This window comes from Magnolia sinica, chromosome 10 (genome assembly GCF_029962835.1).
Source record: "Magnolia sinica isolate HGM2019 chromosome 10, MsV1, whole genome shotgun sequence".
In the NCBI taxonomy this organism is placed as follows: Eukaryota; Viridiplantae; Streptophyta; class Magnoliopsida; order Magnoliales; family Magnoliaceae; genus Magnolia; species Magnolia sinica.
The window spans coordinates 37480507-37502117 of record NC_080582.1 but is presented as its reverse complement, the minus strand read 5'-3'; the positions used below and the strand labels follow the sequence as shown (position 1 = coordinate 37502117).

General features: G+C 38.9%; 1 protein-coding gene across 1 annotated transcript; it reads left to right on the top strand.

Moving 5' to 3' along the window:
• The first annotated feature begins 9236 nt into the window (after positions 1-9236).
• LOC131258313 (calmodulin-like protein 3) lies at positions 9237-10649 on the top strand. Its single transcript, XM_058259553.1, has one exon. The coding sequence runs from the start codon at positions 9505-9507 to the stop codon at positions 10120-10122; it is 618 nt and encodes a 205-aa protein (XP_058115536.1). The 5' UTR covers positions 9237-9504; the 3' UTR covers positions 10123-10649.
• The last annotated feature ends 10962 nt before the right edge of the window (positions 10650-21611 follow it).

The window sequence follows — 21611 nt, the reverse complement described above, 5'->3', positions numbered from 1 at the left end:
AGCTGTGCGATCTTGCAGCTCAAGTTTATATGCATTTTATTATTTCTCATGTGTTAAATCTTGTAATTCTTATATTTGTTAACATAGAGACATTGGTTTGTATAAGTCATTTTGGGCAACCACTCTTATAATTTGAATGTATATACAATTTCCTTTATGCTTGATTTGTTCCCCTTCCGCTAAACTACTAACTCTGAAAGAAAAAGGAAATATATATATATATATATATATATATATATATATATATATACATGGAATTTGACTATCTTTAAAGGTTAACACTTAGATTTTTTAGAAAACGAGTCATATACTCAGGTTCTGAAAACTCGGGGCGTTACAAACCCAGAATGAATTCTCTGGGGAAGACAATGATGAAACTCAAGGGTTACAAGAACTGGAGATCACAAGAACATCACAAGGACCTTTGATCAGTTTAATTAGCAGATAATGCCGACCTTCTTATAACTCGGTCGGCATTGTAACTTCCACTGGCCAACCTTAATCGAAGCTCAGACAACTACACCCCAGTCTCCAGATCAAGACCGACCTAATATGAAGGAAGACATGTCTGATATTTCCTCTAAAGATCGTGAAAAATAACTCGTGATCAGTTCGGGATTCCGAGATCTCTGTTGAGGATCCCAAGAGATCTGCCATGCATTAGGAGTCCTAATGCTTTTACAACACGCACTTACTAAATAGGGAAGTTCTCTCTATGTTACTACTTCCCTCCAGCTATAAATAGATGCACCTCTAGTGGTGAAAGGTACGCTCACATAACCCTTTACGTTAAACCATTTTTACAAAGACCCAGATTCCTGACTTTGACATCGGAGGGTCCCCTGCACTAGCTAGGGTCTTCCTTGTTTCATTCTTTGTGCAGGTATTCAAGGGTCCAAGAAGGGTTAACCAGAAAACAGCATCAACAAATACTATTATAATTATCGCCATATTGATATTATCACCAATTATCACCAAATAGATATTATTGCTGATTATCATTGATTGATTGTGCCACTAATTCATTTTATACTATATAAGGCAATGGTGAAATCCAACGGCTAAAATCCCATAAAGGCCAACCACGCATAAGACCTATATTATATTGGTGATTCATCATGTAAGCCGGCGGTGAGAGCCAGTGGTTAAAAGCTCATGAAGACCAACCATGCATAAGACCTATATTATGTAAATGATTCATCATGCAAGGCGACGGTGAGAGCTAGTGGCTAAAAGCCCATGAAGGCCAACCATGCATAAGACCTATATTATATCGATGATTCATCATGCAAGGTGGTGGTAAGAGCTAGCAGTTAAAAGTCCATTAAGGTCAACCACGTATAAGACCTATATTATATCACGTTGATTCGCCAAACATTATGTGGGCAACATTAAGCGCCAGAAAAAGCCCGTGAAGGCCAACCATATGCTTAGATCCATGTGGGCAACAGAGAGCACTAGTGGCCTTAAAAAGCCCATGAAGGCCAACCACACGTAAGACCCATGCTGCCTGTATCTCTCTTTGATAGCACCATGGGGATGAGTGAGAGAACATGCCCCTCTATGAATGGATTCGGGTCATACAGGTGAAGAAAAATAGGGCCATAGTGTGAGCTCTTTGGTTCATCCATATATATGCCAACCATGCATAAGGGCCCCCACGATCCTAACTTGATTTCATTAGAAACTCATGGGAAAGGGTCAACCTCTATATGAGCTCCCCCATCATTGATGGACTAGCGACCTTGGATCTGTTACCCACACAGGTAGCCATGTGAGCCCCGTGAGTTCTACAGAGTTACTGAGGCCAACCTTGTGCGTAAATTCTATTGAGTTCACCACCCTGGTAGCTTCCATAGGCACCTCTGATGGATCGCGATGTGTGGACTCCCAAGGCTGTAGTGGTTCAGTGAACTCATAAGAGTTATAGAGACCATTTTGCATAAACCCTACTTGCTCCAAATACTCGAGAGCCTAAAAAATTGTAGTTCTCAAAATACTCAAGAGCTTAAACTATGGTTGCTCCAAATACTCAAGAGAATATTGAGTAGTGCATGCTAACAAGCACGGATTATATTATTGCCATACTATGCCTTTAGTTATGAAAACATATGGAATATGAAATTGAAGCATGAACTGATGAAAAGGAAAGTCATTATTCATAAATATATGTTCATCATATTATATCTCTTAGTTAATAAGAACATGCAATTAAGACATAAATTATCAATATATAAATACCCACGGTTGTATACTGGGTTGTGCGAATAATCCATATCATTTATATTCAAAAGAATATTCCAAAATAATGCCAAAACTTTATATATATATATATATATATATATATATATATATATATGGAAATGTCGATACAGGATGATCATTAAGACATTACAATTGTTCAGAAATGTCCGAAGCAAGAATAAACTTCTAAGAATATTGTTTGAACTGAACTTAGGCCATGACAATATTGTGCTCGACTTCAATAATAAGCTTGGCTTGGTCAAGAGCACCAGTCAACTCCTGCTCTAAGGAAACAACGATCACTTTATCTTTTGAAAGTTCTAATTTCTCGAGTTCTACAATATTAGTGTTCTCTGCGATATCGGCCTTGCTCGTGCTCACCTTCAGCTCCTCTGCTTGCTTCTGAACCTCAATATTGGCTATTTGCTCATTAATGGATACCAAAGTCTGCTTAGAAGCCTTCATTTGTTCTTGAAGAGAATTACACTCCTTGTCATAGCCATAGATGATAGCTGAAGTTATAAAGATCTTGTCTTTAAGAAATAGTAATTCCTTCTGATGATGAAGTACTTCTAGTGCATTGACGATATTGTATGCCGATTCAAGTTGTTGTAGCAAAGCACAAAAATGAATCAAAGAATCAAGCAGCGATGGGATATTAATCTTAGCCAACCTTGCAGAATTGTCCAAATTTTCCAGGGCATCGCTGAGATAAGGTCATTGTTCTTGATCCTGAAACATGCATGGAACAGCAGGCAAGGCATTCCTGACCAAAATAAGCTTATATGGAGGGATCTTTTCAAAAGAAAGAAGATCTGATATTGTGGTTAAAGAATTGGAGCTTGTCGAGCCGCTCAAAGATGGGATAACTACGAGAAAAACAAAAATGATAACAATGTAAGGGAAACAGAATAAGAAAGCGTTATCTATAAAGAAATGCTATACTATATAAACATTTGAAAGAGAAATACTTGCCGCGGGAGCTATTATAGGGACTAATGTAACTGGAGCCCTCATCTCAACAGTGGTGAATGAAGGACCAGTCATTTCCACATCAATATTGGCAATGTTTAAAGATGACTCCCTAACTCCAGTGCTCGAGTCAAATGTTATGGGAGTCGCCACGCTGGTAGGCTCTATCGAGAAATGGATTTCGTGGGCTACTGTATTAGGTGCAGGAGAGGGTGTAACCATGACCCCTGTTGCTTTGAACGTGCTCTGCATCAATCATCGTCTCCTCAACGATTGGTGGAAAGATTGATGCATCATGATCCACTTCTACACTATGAGGAAAAATTAGCACCTCTGTTATTGTCTGCATCATCGGTGCTTAGACTCCTACTTCCCTTGATGAGGAAACCTCCATAATGTAGGGAAGGATTTGAGGGTTGGGTAGTAGAATGTTGATTGGCGAGACAGGTGGTGTGTCATGAGGAAGGAGTGAATAATTGGCTCTGAACAACATAAAGATGTTGGCCACTGGTGAATAGTTGAAGTCCCTATAGTCGAGAGGCTCTTCCTCTATGGGGGTGGTTGTTGTCGTAAGAGGGGTGCTTTTTGTACTACTCCTGGGGCTACTACGGTGGCCTCAATAGTGATATCCTCACCAATAACACCTATCTCTGTAACTGCAATTCCATACTCAAAATCTCTGCAACACAAACTCACGAGTCATCGTAAGGTTAAGGATCTTCGGGTTCTCAATCCTAAATGTTTTTATAAAATCTAATCAACTATAAGATTGTAATAATTGGTTAGTGGAGAATCTGGTCAAATATAATATCTTATTATGTCCAAATGAAAGCCCGCAAGCAAGACAACTAGTGGAAAAGATAGTTGATCTCCTGTACCTGAAAAATCCACCCTCCATTCACCGCCTCCCTGACTATGAGGTTATCAAATGCTCCGTTAGTTTTACACATGTTTAATGCTATTACTTCTCATGGACATTCCCATGATGATAACCCTGAACATATAAAATACTTGATGCCCAACGCCTAATGATACACACTATGTTTAATGGCTAACAAAAACCCTAAGATGCAGTCATCACAACTCTCCAACCGACGAGAGCCATTTTTGGTGCAAACATGCATATTGCTTAGTTGGGGCTCTCTCTAGTTGGTACCGTACTTGACATAGGTGTATTGGGATTCGCATGCGATGGTTAGGAGCAAAAGCGTTGGAAACCTAGGTGGGGTCCACCGTTTTGTTTGTGAAAAATCTACCCGTCCATCCATTTTGTGAGGTCATTTTAGGATTTGAGACAAAAATTAATCAGAATCCAATACTCAAGTGGGCTGCCAAGGAAAAGGTTGGTTGGTAGGGAAATTCCTACCGTTGAAACCTTCCTAGGGTCGATGGTGATGTTTACATGCCATCCATACCGTTAATAACGTCATTCCTGCTGGGATGAACTGAAATCACAAATATTAGCCTGATTCAAAACTTCTGTGGCCAGGCGAATATTTCTATTGTGGACGTTCAATCCTCACGTTTTCAGCCCACTTGAGTATTGGATCAGGTTCATTTTTGGTCTCAATTTCTAAAATGATCTCACAAAACAGATGGACGGAGTGGATTTCTCACAAACATCATGGTGGGCCCCACCTAAGTTTCCAGTGCAGGAACTTCCCGCGAAAGACTTTTGCAGGAAATCCGCGTCCGTTAGGAGCAGTAATCCGATTACTGCTCCCAAACTGTACTTAACCCTGAAGTTTTATTGACATTTTGACGCAGGGGAAGCCACGTGTCATCCTCTGATTTAGAGAGAAGGTCCAAGCAGTGGATATTCAGTTAGAACCGTTGAAACATTCTTGTGGCCATAAAGCTTTTCTTCAGGATAAATTTTTGGGGCCATCGCCATGTTTGTGGGACATCTACCCCGTTCATCCGTTTGCCGAGCTCATTTTAAGATTTTTGACCAAAAATGACGTGTATTCAAAACTCAAGTGGGCCACACGAGAGGAATCAGTGGATATTCAGTTAGAACCGTTGAAACATTCTTGTGGCCATAAAGCTTTTCTTCAGGATAAATTTTTCATACTTTCATTTCATCCCAGTGGTAAAGACCCTATAAACGGTTTGGATGGCATATAAACATCAAGGTGGATCCCAGGAAGGTTTCAATGGTAAGTATTTCTTTCCCCAAATTTCTCTCTCGTGTGGCCCACTTGAGTTTTAGATCCACCTAAAAATTTATCACTTGTCCTAAAATGAGATCGCCAAACGGATGAACAGGGTAGATTTTCTAAAAACATGGTGTTGGGCCCCACCCATTACCCTCGCGCAGTAACTTCCTGCGAAGGCTTTCGCAGGAAATTCGCGTCCAATAAGAATACTGTTGATGCTATAAAGTCAATTAAGCCCTTCGTTTGTGATTGGTGGTCTGGGGAAGGTCCTTCGTCAACTTTGGGTTTCGGTTCTAGGGTTTTAAGGTTAAGATTTGGTTCTTGGTTCTGCTTTCAGATAGAGATTCCGAGTTCTATGGTTCTGGGTTGCATGCTTTTGGGTTTTCAGATTCACAGGTGTCAGGTTTTGATTTGCAATTCGGATCTTGTGGACTGGGTTATCCCATTTCGGGTGGGGTTGTTTTAGTAAATAACAAGGCTCATGTTGCGGCCCGCAGAAATAACCTACTGCCAAACTGGTATCTAAATCTGTGTACAGCTTATCTCTTATTTCTCTATTTTGATGGTTTGATTATGTATATATATAATAAATCGTATGGCATGTGTTCGGATGAGTGTATGCTCACGAACAATAACTACCCGAAGCAATTTGCCTGGTGTACTACACACCACCGATGTGGTTGGTGTGTTGACGTCACCGAGTTATGTGAGTCCTATCATGAGGTATACGTTATATCTAAACCGGCCATCTACTTAATGAGCTCTTGGTAAGGCTTGAGCCAAAAAATAAGACATCCAAAAATCAAGTGGACCTGGGGATTGAACACTTGCCATTGAAACCCTCCTGAGGGTTACATAAATTTTGGATTAATATAATATTTGCTTTTCCTCTTCATCTGGCCCTACAGATGTTTTATCAATGAGAATCATCGTCCTGCTATTTATGGTGTGGTCCACTTAAGCTTGAGAAATTACTCATTTTTTGGAGAAAGATCTAAGAATGATCTCCCCAAATCGATGAACGGTGTAGATATGATAAATACGTCAATTTTGGGCCCATGTAACTTTGATCTCCTTTGAACCGTTGGTACAAATGAGAGCTTGAGAAGGTTAAAGCTCGTCTTTGCACGACACCAGCTAGATTGGTGGTGTGTGGTAGACCAGCCAATTTGCTTCCAAATTCGTTTGCTTAACTAAAAAAGGTTGAAAGCCACGCACAAGTAGAGCTGGGCATCGGATCGAGTCGGATCGGATTGGATCCAACTCGACTTGGTCCGAAATCTACATGGCCTGACCCGAATTCGATTCGATCCGAGACTAAATCCGAGTCATCTGACTCGAACCAATCCGAACCAATGCTGGCCTGAACTGATCCGAGTCCGACTTGGTCAGGAAAACTGAGTCAGATCGGATTGGGCAATGATCGGATTAAGCAACATAAACTGCCCCTTTCTTCTTCTTCTTCTTCTTCAAGACGAACTTGCATAATCAGCCAACGGGGAGATTCGGGCATGGCTAGAACTCCGACGGCTAGGAAGACAGATGGTATTGCACCGACACCAAGCATCAGACGGCAGCCTCGATGTTAGGAGACCTTAGAGAAAGTATAGTTGGATACGTAGCCGAACATGATACTGGCGTTGATGAAGACTTCAGGGAAGGAAGAGAGGAAGCCTCGAGAGGAGGCAGGAGAGACTTCAGTGGTGTAAACGGATAGGTAGGGTAAGAAAGAGGGGTAAAACTGATTTTTTAGTGTAAAAAATCATATATAGTATCGGCTCCAGATCAGTCCGGATCCATTCGGATCGGATTTTCGGATCGGATCAGTTCGGATAGACCACTATCCGAACCCGACTCGAAAAACCATCGGATCTAGATGGCTCCACTTAATCTACATCGATCAAGGTCGTCAGTTCGGTTCGGAACGAATCGGATTGGGTCTGATTGGGTTAGATCCACTGGATCGGGTCAGACATGCCCAGTTCTACGTACAAGTACCTTTGTTATTTTCTTTTAAAATAAGATATAAGAGATGTTGCTGGGATGCCTAACTTTGTATCCCGGGAAGCAGTTTGGCTAGTGATGCTGCCACCAGCCAGGTGGCTAGTGGTCAATGCTATTTTGACCCTCCATGATGTATGTGTTTTATCCAGGCCGTCCATCCATTTTGAAAGATAATTTTAGGGCTTGATCCCAAAATTGAGGTAGATCTAAATCTAAGGTGGATCACACCATGGGAAAACGGTTATGATTGAATGTCCACCATTAAAAACCTCCTAGGGCCCACTGTAATGGTTATTTGACATCTAACCTGTTGATTAGGTCATATAGACTTGGATAAATGGAAAAATAATATATCAGCTTGATCCAAAACATTTGTGGCCCTTAAGAAGTTTTTAATGGTGGGCGTTAAATCAACATCGTGCGGTCCACTTGGGAATTGGATCATCTTCATTTTTGGGCTCATAACATAAAATGATATAAAAGAATGGGTGGACAACATGGATGAAACACACACATCATGGTGGGCCAACAGAGTACCGACCACTAGCCATTGGCTAGTGGTAGGGTGAGTAGTCGATCCATTTCCTTGTATCCCGCCGAGGTCTTTACCTATGGACATTGTGATCGAGCAGCTTCACAGATCACAATGCATGGATTACCATATGAAATTTGTACCATCCATAAGGAAGGTGTATTTTGCATTAGTTGGCTATTTGCATGTGCTGCTCTTGGCAATTTGGTCATGTTGTAAGTGTGGGCGTCTTAGAATTGAATTTGAGTCTCAATTTAAATCAAACAGCTGTAACCCCAAGTACTGATATAGACAGATACGCAATATATGACCGAGATTGAATAAGATCAGCTGTTATTTAGCTACTTGTTCAGTTTGTAAATGGGATCAGATGATATTAAGAGGATATGGTTCGTCCTCCGATAATGGGATACAACTTTGCCTTACTAACAGACTTTTCAATACAGATAAAAGAGAAATGAGAAAGTAATTCTTACAGACAGTCGCAAATGACAACTGCAAATCACCTTCTCGGGTAAAGAAATGAATCTAGCGTATGAGCATAGGTCCAAATTACAGCTAAATTTACCAATTACTTAATTAATGCTACGAATTATATTATAGAATGTAAATAATGAACGGAAAATAAAAAATTACATTAAGAAATGTAATTGATTTGGAAAAAAGTATAGTAATTATACTAAAAAAATGTAAATGACAAGTAATTGAAATGATAGTTGAAAGATATGTTTGAATTATATTAGGTTTGCATGAGATTTACTCGTTGAATTCATCTACTATTTATAGCTAGCCTTTCCCTGTCCATCTAGATCATCCTTACTTTTTTAGGGTTATTATAACCGTTCAATACTACATGGCATCGTCCACTTGAGCAATGTCATGGTGTGCTTGATATGCCCAACTGTTTCATCATAGAATCGCAATATCTATCTAAATTACACGCAACTTAATTTGATTGACTTTTGCAGGAATCGGGGACCATGGGAATGAACAGCGGGGAGTTGATCGGGCAGTCGAGACATTCTAACGAGTGCAAATTTACACTCCGGCTGACACCATAAAGTGGGCATATAACGACCATTAGGTTAGGGCTGGGTGGGCCACCGCAGCATGGATGGACCATGGTGCAAAAGTCGTAACGCGCACAGGGGAGATTAGGAGGGATGCGACTGGGGGTATCCTTCCACGATACCTTTCTTTTGCCCCTTAAACCATGCTTGGATATTCGGAGGACACGTCCTCCTTCCAAACACTGGAAATAGACCCATCCCACATCTCAACCGTCCAACTATATTGACTCCAAACACATCAAGGTTGCATCTGGGCCTGTTCAGACAAGTCAAACATCTCTCTCTCTATTGTTTCAGGAGAGCATTGAATGCAACATTAAGTTATTGTTTCACGCGCTTTGTGGGGCCAACCATCAACAACCGCGTTTCTTCCACTCGTCCCCTCCAACCGAAAAAGAAGAGAAAAAGAAAAGGCAAGCAGCCTGCTTCATACCTGTCTTTCATATCTCTCTTCCAGGTAGGAGCTTTGTTTCTGGTTCGTCTTCTTCTTCTTTTTAGTCTTTGTTAGAAAAAAATCATACACATGATGATGCTAGTCTTGTTATCTGTACTCTTCATATGTGGCCTCCTCAACTCCCTTTTCTACTTCTCCCCTTCCAAGTTGTTTGCATGGCTCCTTTCCCTCTTCCCCAAATCACCACCACTCCCTCCCGTGGGACTCACCAAGAAGATCGACAGGGCCGAGCTCGAGATGGTCTTCGCCACCTTCGACCACAACGGCAACGGGTTCATCACCAAACAAGAGTTGGAAGAGTCATTGGAGAAGTTGGGCCTCTTCACTGGTGACAAGCAAGTCGCTGCCATGATCGAACAGTTTGATTCAAATGGAGATGGGCTGATAGATTTGCATGAATTCTGTGAGCTTTATGAGTCGATGATGGGGAAACAAGGAGAAGAAGAAAAAGAAGGAAAAGATGATTATCTGAAGGAAGCATTCGATGTGTTTGATGAGAATGGGGATGGGTTGATCACGGTAGAGGAGTTGGCATTGGTACTAACATCGCTAGGGCTGAAGCAAGGCATGGGAATGGAGGAGTGCAGGAAGATGATCAGCAAGGTTGATATGGATGGAGATGGAATGGTTAATTTTAAAGAGTTTAAGAGGATGATGGCGTCTGGCAGTTTAATTCCTGTGTCCTGATCCACCCCGCCCCCTCTCTCTCTCTCTCTCTCTCTCTCTCTCTCTCTCTCTGTGATTGCGTGGTGTAGCACACAAGACCACGCAATTCGACTCTTCCCCTCTCCCTCTCCCTCTCCCTCTCAAATGGTAATCATACATGCAGGGACACCTAAATTCAAGCTGTTCATCAGGGAATTTCCGTTGCATCTGTGCGATGGGATGGTCTGCCCATCAGGTGGGCCGGATGTGTTCAAAGCAAATGGACTGTTAAATAATATAGTCAGACTGACTGGCTTGATTTTGGGCTAAGAAACATCAATGCGGGGCCGCTCGATTAATTGATCTGACACAAGTAGGCATGGTAGGCATGTATTAAAGTCACATAGACAGACACATCTCTCTCTCTCTCTCTCGTGAGAGTTGCCCACTGTATCATAGATGGTTGAAAGTAAAGGAAAGAAATTTGTAAAAGATATTTTTAATTTACAAGTTTTGTTGTGTATTTGAGATGTGTTTTGGATATGCCACTCCTCCATTCTTTGCGCTGATATTTTCTTCTTCTTTTTTTTCTTTTTTAATTTTAATTTCATGCGATTTTATTTTATTTTATTTTTTATTTTTTAATTTTAATTTTATTTTTTAACTTTTGACTGGAGGGGACTGATCCAGGAAAGAAACAAAGTGGATAGGCGGGATCTATCTCTAGAGTTTAAGACCACGAGATTTTTATTTTTATTTTTGTTTTTGTTAAGGGCATGGGCATCTCAGCTAATTCGGTGATAGGGTTCAGCTTTGCCTGACAGGTACAAAACAGCCATGCTATTTTAGCACTTGCTGCAATAGCTCCCCGCTGTAACAACTCGGGAGTAGTGATTTAGGAGTATTAGGCCACCTATTTCATTAAGAGCTGCAGATTTTTAGGTAAACCACATTCATGCATTTAATATCCTACTTAAAAGGTGTTTTGTAACCACACCTCATGCCGGTTGTTAGGTGATCCATCACTCAATGATGGACACAGCATTTTCGTTGCAAAAACCAACGCAACTTTGAGATCCTGTTAAGAAAGTTTGTGCGCATCTCTAGAAAATAAGAGGATTGGTGCTTCTTTTTTTCTTTTTTCTATTTTTGTTTCGTTTTTTCAGCTTTCTTTTATAAAAAGAAAGGATGGACCAGCAGCTGCACATAATCCCACAATGGCGTGAGTGTGTGGTGGTGTGTGTGCGTGTGTTAAAATAAAATAAAATAAAAAAGCAGCTGCACATAATCTATACACCACATGCTGCTGGTATATAGTTGATCATCCATTCTCTATAGCCCTGATTTCTGGATCCTCTGTGCATTTGCTAGTGGAAAGGGTGTGGGCTGCATGCATGGCTCACAATTTGATGCAAGAGTGTAATTGGGAATCGCCACTAGCTATTGCAGAGAGATAGAACTACATAGTCTTGAATGAATCTGATTCCAATATCACTGGTCTAACCTGGAATAAAGTAAAACATGTGGTTACAAGAGAAGGGGTTAGCACCTCCTCGTGCCCGATTATACAGTCTCTACACTAGGAAATAAACAAAGGGGAAAGAATTCAGCAAATTTCAATGCATTTAATTAATAGAATTTGAAGACAATGATTGATAGAACTAGAAATGAAAGGAAAATAATAAAAGAATGATGGCTCTCTGATGTCTCCCTGCGTTGATCTCTTTCCTCAAATAACAATTGGACTCCAAATGCCGGAGTTCGACTCGTAGAGAGAGAGAGAGAGAGAGAGAGAGAGAGAGAGAGAACCTTAAGCTGGAATAATGCTTTTTTAGTTTCCCTCCGTTCCACTCAAACTCCAGTTCTTTTTCTCTTTTTCTCTGTGCTTCTTTGCTTTCTTCTTTCATCTTTTTTTTTTTTTTTTTCACTCCTTCTCTAGAAAGGTTCTCCACACACGAGAGTTTTGAGATTCAAAGGCTAGAAGCCCTCTTCGTTATAGAGAATTCTTTTACAGCTTTGTGATGACAAACCTACAACCGAAGGAGACGAGAGTCATTTAAAAGGGTATAACTAAAAATTGGGGGGATTTTTTTTTTTTATTTTTGTCCCCAACAATTATTATTTTTTTATTTTTTATTTTTATCATCCATGGGATGCAAGGACAAGATAGTCATCATCTTATTTGAAAAAGAATAGTTAATTAAAAAGAAATCTCTCTAAAAGTTGCTTAATTGAGCATTTTTGGAATTTTCTTAGTCACTACAAGAAAATATACCTTTACCGGCAGCCAAAACTGCCGGTAAAGGACCCAAAAACTGTCGGCAAAGCATGTGCCGGTGGCCAGACATGTGCCAAAAAAGAAGGCATCGGTAATTCATTTCTCGACGCCCCATCAGGCTTTCCCGGCGGTTTTGCTAATCGCTGCTATAGGGGGAGCTTTATCGGCAGTTAGTAGTCTTTACCGGTGGTCAGCAGCCTTTACTCGTGGCTAATAGCCTTTACCGGTACTTCTTATGACTGCCATTATAGCCTGAAAAAGTGCCATTAAATGTCTTTCTAAGCACCACGAAAAGCCTGACAAGTGCTTGAAAAAGTTTGTAAGCGTCAGTAAAGGTATGCCGAACCGCCACCAAAGGTCTACCAAAACGCTATAATGGTCTGCCGAAGCACCAATATATATCGCTGGTAAAAATATTTTTTTAATGCATTTGGTTATTTATATTAGATTAAAATATATATTTTTGTTATATGTTTGAAATCTAAAAAATGAAGCACATCATAGTTAAAAATGAATATTAAAATAATATTTACAATAATAAGTTGAATGGTTCCGAATACATTAAAAAAAAAAAAAATCCATCGATCCAACTCCCATTCGTCCCGGCCTACAACTTGCAAAACAAAATAGCAAAAAGAAATTAATTATATCCCAAATGGCAAAAACAAAAACTATCTATAGATATTAAATTAACTAATGAAGATAATCATTTGTACATGTTCCAATCCATTTCACTTCCCAAATATTAAGTTTTAAAAATTTATATTTGAATGTGATAGAAATGAGATCATTTTAGAGAGAATTTTGATATTTTAAAAATATAAGTGATGGATGTTTTGACAAAATTTGTAATTTAAAACATTTAAAATATAATAATTTAAAGAGACAACCTCACACACGACTAGTTAGAAAATAACTTACTGTCCACCTAGAGCATAAATTCCAACATGTCAAGTGTGTACAACATCCCCCTTGTCCAAAAGGTTTGGTCCCCACCATGAAGAATGCTCAACATAAAAATCAGGTTCGTCCACTCATCATGTGGCCTACACCAAAGAAAACAATTGACAACTGCCAATTTGACAATCCTAACAAGATTCATGTGTTGAAGTTTTGTAATCAACAAAACCTCAATTTTGAATTCTTCATTCCCTTCCCTAGAATTCTTGGAAAGCCTTTTCCCCACTATTTCCTAACCATTCATCAGCTTACCCTGAAAGTAACCATCCAGCAAATTTGGGTTTAGATTAAAATCAAGAAGCACATATGTCACACCCTAAACTCAGAAACTAGGCTCACAAAATTTTCAATCGCCGAATCCAGTGCCAACAGCCTCCGTAGTACCCCATTCTCGGCTCCCAATGTCGATATGCCAGATTCCGATACTGGGATCTTACAAGGAGAATTTTTCATCGTACATTTATCTCAAAAAAAACATAACCAAAAGTTTACCCAAATCACAAAGGCAACATTGTAAGCCCCGTATCCTAGACCGTACCATTCCGTGGACTTCCGCGGTCTTCTTGGTCGGATTCCTGCAACCTTCCACCCTTAACCGGCATTTGCGCACGACCCTTCTTCACACGCTGTCAACCTGAATCAACTCAACCCAAGACTTATACCCCTGCGACCGCGCCGTTGCCACGGTTCCGATGCTGTGTCTCGCGCGCCTATCCGATACTCTGGCCAGGAAATGTGGGACAGTGTTCGGTGCGAGGAAAACGCCGCGTGGGCGAATTCTGAGAGAATCTCTACGAGATGTCGCATCAATCAATCACTCAATCAATCTCATCTGTTAAGTACACATCACCTCTCACCCTTCCCCAAGCAACCCCTAAAGTTAAAAGTTTCTTATAAACCCATACCTTTCTTACACCATTTATCACAAAAGTCAAAAAAGTCTCTTACACACCCATCCCTCTCTCTCCCATCCATCACTCCATCACCCATCTCTCTTTATAACTCTCTCTCTCCTTCATTTTCAAATCACAATCCAAGCAACCCAAAAACCTCCATACGTCCAAGCTCTTCCACTCCAAGAGAGCCACAAGTGCGGCCCACCTTTCCTACCCTTTCATCTCTCATCTCGACCATCCAAACCTTATCTCCTCCATTGGGATCAAGCTAAGGAGCAAATGAAGCCAAGGGAATATCCTTGTCTGTTGTCAAATTTGTGGTGCCAAAATCACTATTATATATAACTTGCATAAGTGAAGCTCTCTCAAGGATCAACATTCATAATCATGCTAAGCTCACAACAAGCAAAGCTTACAAGTACAAGGATCAATCTTGAATGCAAGAACTGCTCACAAGACTCAAGCTGCAAGACTTCAAGAAGAGTACAAGGCAGTTTGTAAAGAACTCAAGACACTTTCAAGATTGAGCTACATCAAGATTTCAAGATCGATCTACATCAAGACTTCAAGGCTCATACTTCAAGGTCACTAGTTCCTAATGTTTCAATGTCCTTACTTCATGGTTGAGGTTTGATTGACCATAGGTTGACCTTAGAAGTAGGTCATTTTGGATACATAAGTCGAATGTTTATTTTTCATGAGTTTGGTCTGTTCTTCGACTAGTCCTAGAGTTGCTTCGACCAGTCTAAGAAAGTCCTAGATCAGTCGTGAGTTTGTTACAAATTTCAGATGAAATCTGTTAGGCTTCGACTAGTCCAGGAATCTGTTCAACCAGTCGAAGGAACAGTGTCGATCGCATCTTCGACCATCGTAAAACTTCGACTCAAAATCTAGCGTTGTTTCAGGTTCTTCGACCAGTCGAAGGAAACCTACGACTAGTCGTAGGTGACCTATGACAAGTCGAAGGAGACCTTCGACCAGTCGTAGAACGGTCAAAGCTTATCCGCCGGATCTTTCAAATATCTGTTATTGCTTCGACTAGTCGAAGAGCTCCCTAGAACAGTCAAAGACACGATCTGCTCACCTATAAATAGTGCACGAATCTCAGAAGAAATCATCGAATTAATTAATCCATTCAAGCCAATCTTCGTCGAACTTTTGAGAGATAATTCTGTGCTCTATCTAAGCTAAGTGTGCTTATATAATATTCTCTTTCCTTAACTTTATTTAATTGATTTTGTTTCTGCTATTCCAATCTAATTTGATAAGAGGAATTGTTATTCCCTTTCTTTGGAATCAAAATCAATTAAGGCAAGCCCTATTTGGTTTAATTTAAAATCTATTAGAATTAGAACCATTGTAATTGAGTACTGGACATTGAACTTGGACATTCAATCATCTACTCTGATTTAGTTCTACCGGCCGCTACAACGAAGGAGATAATCGTATTTTACATTTAATTGTAAATTCCTTTCTGCTTTTGGTTTCTTTCAAGATTTGCTTAAAAATCTTGTTGTATTGGTTATCCGAGGAGAGCCAAGAAAACTCGAGGTGGGGTTTTTTTAATTGTGTAAGCCCATAGACAAAGACACAATTGTAAAGGTTTTGGGTGAACCTGGGAAAACCTATTTTCTTAGTGAACGCTAATATCCCCTGTGTGAGGATATTAGGAGTGGAGTAGCATTTTGTGTGGCTGTTGTTTAACAGTTGGTGAACACTCAGGCGAACCACTATAATCCCTTGTGTTGTGGTTGAATGATTTATGCTTCTGATTTTTAATTATTCTTTTGTGGGATGTATGTATAGTGGTGAATGTTGTAATCATTTAATTCAAGCATTGTGAGAATGTTGTAATAGTTTAGAATTTATTTTCTGCTATTTCTTTATCAGCTTGATATTTTATTTCTTTTAAAAGTTGTTCCAGTAAGGTTGCCCTGCCATTTTTATGGTGTATGGTTGTCCCTAGAACAATACATTTGTAATTACAATTTATTTCAATTCAGTTTGTATTTATTTCTGTATTCCTCTTCGATTTGAGATTTGATACAAAGATCTATCTAGAAATAAGGTTGTCCTACCATAAACTCTGGTTTTTGGTGTAAGGTTGTCCTTAGAACAACATTTGTATCAACCTCTCAAGATTTGAATTTTGAGGTTATTTTACTTTCCTGCATTGTGATTTACTTTGGCTATCATATTCTTTTTAATTCCGTTGTTATAAGTTTTATTTGGCATTGTCTTATTCACCCCCCCTCTAGGACATATAGCTAGGCCTTTTCAAGTGGTATCAGAGCCTAATAGCTCTTTTTTTAATTCTTGGATTTAATTCCTGAGCTAACGATTTAAGCTATTTAAAATGTCAAACTTTGATAGCCTTTCAGTCATAAGGCCTCCACCCTTTGATGGCTCCAACTATGCCTATTGGAAAGCCAGAATGAGGATCTTCCTCAAATCAATGGATGAAAATGTGTGGTAAGCCACAGTGACTGAATGGAATCTTCCTATCATGGAAGTTACTGGGGTTGATGGTTCAAAATCTATGAAAGTCACACCATATTATCAATGGACCACTCTTCAGAAAAGTGAGAATAGTGTAAATGCTAAAGCACTAAATGCAATTACTTGTGCACTATCACCGGATGAGTTCAAAAGAATCATTTCTTGTGATACTGCAAAGCAAGCTTGGGATATATTAGAAATGACACATGAGGGTACTACAATTGTTAAAAAATCTAAAGTCCAACTCCTCACAACCAGATTTGAAGAAATTCATATGGAGGAAAATGAAATGTTTATGGACTTTTACACTAGATTGAACGACATTGTAAACTCAATGTGGGGTCTTGGCGATAAAATCCCAAAAAGTAAAGTATGTGCAAAAATATTACGCTCACTTCCTGAACAGTTCAATTCTAAAGTAACTGCGATCCAAGAACTTCGTGATACGGATAATATGAGGGTAGAAGAACTAGTTGGTTCTCTACAAACCTACGAGTTAAACTTTAAAGCTCCTAAAGGTAAATCTATCGCACTAAAATCTTCTAAACAAGCTTTGAAGATTGCAAGAATTAAAGCTCTGAAGTGATCGATAGATTAAGTGTTCATATGTTCTATCTCAAAAGTAAGGTATGATTGACCTAGATTGACCTTAGATCATTTTATACATTCGGTTGGTCATTTTAGTCATTTTATAAGTGTAAAATTCTATTCTTTCGACTAGCCTTAGCACTGGCTCGACCAGTCCAAGGTTTTCCTCGACTATCCAAGATTTGTTATGAATTTTTAGAATTTTTCTGTTCCTACGACTAGTCATGCAAACCGCTTCGACCATCGTGTGAATAGTGCTCGACCGATCGTGCAAAGTGCTCGACTCGTTTTCCAACAGCAAGTAATATGGACTCACACGACCCGTCGGTGGTGTCCATGACCGATCCGAGCGAGCCACTCGACTACCATGGGACTCACAAGGCCAATCGTGTAGTTGAAAAATCTTATCGTGCCAGAAATTTTAAAAATCTGTTTGGATAAGATCAGTCGTAGTTAACAAAAGGCCAGTCATGCTAACCGATTTTTTACCTATAAATAGTGCTCGAATTTCAGAGTTTTCTATTCAATTCTTATCGTTCGTAAGCAATCACTCTAAGATAATTTTGAGTACATTCTAAGCTATTTTGTGCCTATTTAAGATTCTTTTAAGTAGCTCTTATTTTTTATTTTGATTCTCTATTTCATTCTCATTTTGAAAAGGGATATTTGATTTACCCTTGATATCAAAATCAATGCAACGCCCATGCTAATTTAATTAAAAATTATCTAGACTTAGAACCATATACACTTGTGAGACTGAACGTTGAACATCTACGTCGTCATCAAGTTGGTTCTACCGGGCTGCTTCAGAATCGTCATACAGATAAGTTTTTGCTTTTTCTGTAATTCAATTCATTTCTGGTTTGTGAGATTGTTCCAGAAAATCTCTATTTTGATTTTATTTGAGGTCTAGAAAATCTCAGAGTAAGGGGCTTTTGAATTATGTAAGCCTATCTAAAGACACAATTGTGAATGTTTTAGGTGAACCTTGAAAAACCTATTTTGATTAGTGAATGCTAATATCCCAAGGGAATGGATATTAGGAGTGGAGTAGTTGTGTGGCTGTTTATTAACAGTTGGTGTACACACAAGCGAACCACTATAATTCTCTGTGTTTGGTGGATGTGTGATTTATTTCTTTATCTTTTATGGTTTAAGATTGTGGGATGTATTTGTGGATGTGAATGTTGTAATCTTTTTATTTTAACATTGTGTGGTAAATATTGTAATAGATTAGTTTCTATTTCTTTCATATCCTCTTGAGTTTGAGTTTTTGATACTCACCCACGTTCTAGTAAGGTTGTCCTGCCATAAACCATTGGTTTTTGGTGTTAGGTTGTCCTTAGAACCAAGTTTGTATCAACCTCTCAATACTTGATTTTTGAGGTTGTTATTTCCTTTTGTTATTTGCATTCTTTTTGGCTATCTGTTGTTTATATTCCACTTATTAATTTTTATTTGGCATAGTCCTATTCACCCCCCCTCTAGGACATATAGCTCGGCCTTTTCAAGTGGTATCAGAGCCTAATAGCTTGTTTATTTGGATTTAATTCCTGAGCTAACTGATCTGAGCTTTTAAGATGTCAAATTTTGATAGCCTTTCTATAACTAGGCCTCCACCTTTTGATGGCTCTAATTATGCTTATTGGAAAGCCAGAATGAGAATATTCTTGAGGTCTCTTGATGAGAATGTGTGGCAAGCCACAATAACTAAATGGACTCCACCTACTGTTGAAGTTCTAGGCCTTGATGGAACTAAATCTCCAAGGGTTGCTCCTTATAGCACTTGGACCACTCTTCAGAGAACTGAGAGTAGTGCCAATGCCAAGGCTTTAAATGCAATTACTTGCGCACTATCACCAGATGAATTCAAAAGAATTATATCTTGTGATACTGTGAAACAAGCCTGGGATATCTTAGAAATGACACACGAGGGTACGACTACTGTCAAGAAATCTAAACTACAAATCCTCACCACTAGGTTTGAGGAAATACGTATGGAAGAAAGTGAAACATTCATGGACTTCTATACTAAGTTGAATGACATAGTCAACTCTATGTGGGGTCTTGGAGATAGCATCCCAGAAAGCAAAGTCTGTGCAAAGATACTACACTCACTACCTGAAAGGTTCAATTCAAAAGTCACGGCCATTCAGGAACTTCGTGATACAGACCATATGCAGGTTGAAGAACTGGTTGGTTCTTTACAAACCTACGAGTTAAACTTTAAAGCTCTGAAAGGTAAATCTATCGCCCTTAAGTCTTCTAAAAGCATGTCTCATGAAAATAACAATTCTGATTTAGAAAATTCTGAAGATGATATGGCCCTTTTAGCTAAAAAGTTTTACAAGATTTTCAAAAATAAAAAGAGGGTTGATGTTCAAAAACCTACTAAAAAGAAAAGATCAAGATCTAAAAATTAAAAATCTTTAAAAGACAGTCAATGCTACAACTGCCATGAATATGGACATTTGGCAAACAAATGTCCTAAAAAGGACAAACCTAAAAAGAAAGGTATGTTGGCTACATGGGATGAATCTTCCTGCTCTGAAGCCTCTTCTGAGTCAGAAGATTCTGAAACCGAGTCGGGTAATGATGTTAAAGCCCTAATGACTCTAGCCAAGTTCACTTTCTCAGATAATGATACAACCAGTGAAGAAAATCTGGGAAGTGATCATGAGAATGAAGAAGATCTTCAGGATGCTTATGATGCCCTATACAGGGAAAGTTGTAAAATAGCTGTTAAATTAAAACTACAGAAAGAAAAGTTTTTAAAATTGAAAGAGAATTTTGATAATCTGGTTTTGAAAAAATCACACCTTTCAGATTACTTTGAAAAAACTAAGTGTGACTTAGATTTCAAAACGTCCCAAGTTGAAAACTTAAAATCTGAAAATGAAAACCTAAAACTAGAAGTCTCTTCACTTTTGAGTTTGAAGGACACATGGAGGTATGCCCAAGGTGACCCTAAATTAGAAAATCTCCTCTCCGGATTCAGAAAATGTGATGATCGATCTGAATTGGGTTACGATAAAAATATTCCTCCCAAATATAAGAATAGTCCACCTAAATTTTTTAAAGGAGAGTCTTCTAACTCAAAAGGAAAAAGTCTGAATCAAAATATTTCTAAAATGACTAAAAATTTTTAGTCCTTAAATCCTAAAAAGAACCATATCAACTATAAAAATCAGAACCGTAATCCTTTAGCTGAGAAAATTGTAGACTTGCTTAAGGAGCTCTTAAAATCTAACTCTGTGGGTAGGACGTATAACAATTATAATAAGAAAAAGACCAACTATGCTCCTAAACCCAAAACTGTAATGAAATGGGTCCTTAAGGTTGCTTGTTTGGTTGCTCACGCCGCATTCAAAGCCACGAGCCATTCAAAGTGGTACATGGATAGTGGTTGCTATAGACATATGACAAGTGACAAAAGTTTGCTCACCAGTCTTAAAGACATGAGTGATGGTTCAATCACATTCGGTGATGGTAGCAACTACAAAATTGTTGGCTAAGGTACGGTTCAACTCCCTAACCTCCCTCTTTTTGAGAATGTTTTATATGTAGAAGGTTTAAAACATAATTTATTAAGCATTTCTCAAATTTGTGATAATAATCAGTGTAAAATTTTCAAACCAAAAGTGTGAAATCTTAAATAAGAATGGTTCTGTAATATTAACTGGTCACAGAACTTTTGAGAACTGCTATATAAGTAGTGACTCAAGCTCATCTAAATTATCGTATTACATGGTCCATACCTATAAGACTAAACTATGGCATAAGCGCTTAGGACATGTACACTATCGCAACTTGTATAGATTAAGAAAAAGTGATTTGGTAAGAAGTCTACCCAAAATAAAGAAAGTGGATAAGATATGTAGCAAGTGCTAGATTGGTGAACAAACCAGGAGTGTTCACAAAAAGATAAACTGTAATGCCACATCTAAACCACTCGAAGTTCTCCACATGGATCTCATTGGACCAACTAGAACGGAGAGTCGAGGTGGCAAGTAGTATATTCTGGTCATTGTAGATGACTTTACCAGGTATACTTGGGTAGTTTTCTTAAGAGAGAAATTTGAAACTCTCGATGAAGTCAAAAGGGTACTTAAACGTATCCAAAATGAAAAAGAGTTACAAGTCACTAAGATCCGTAGTGATCATGGTTCTGAGTTTGAAAATAGCAATTTTAAAAAATTTTGTAGTGACCAAGGAATATCACATGAATATTCTGCTCCCAAAACACCACAACAAAATGGGGTAGTGGAAAAGAAAAATAGGGTGCTTCAAGAAACGGTAAATGTAATGTT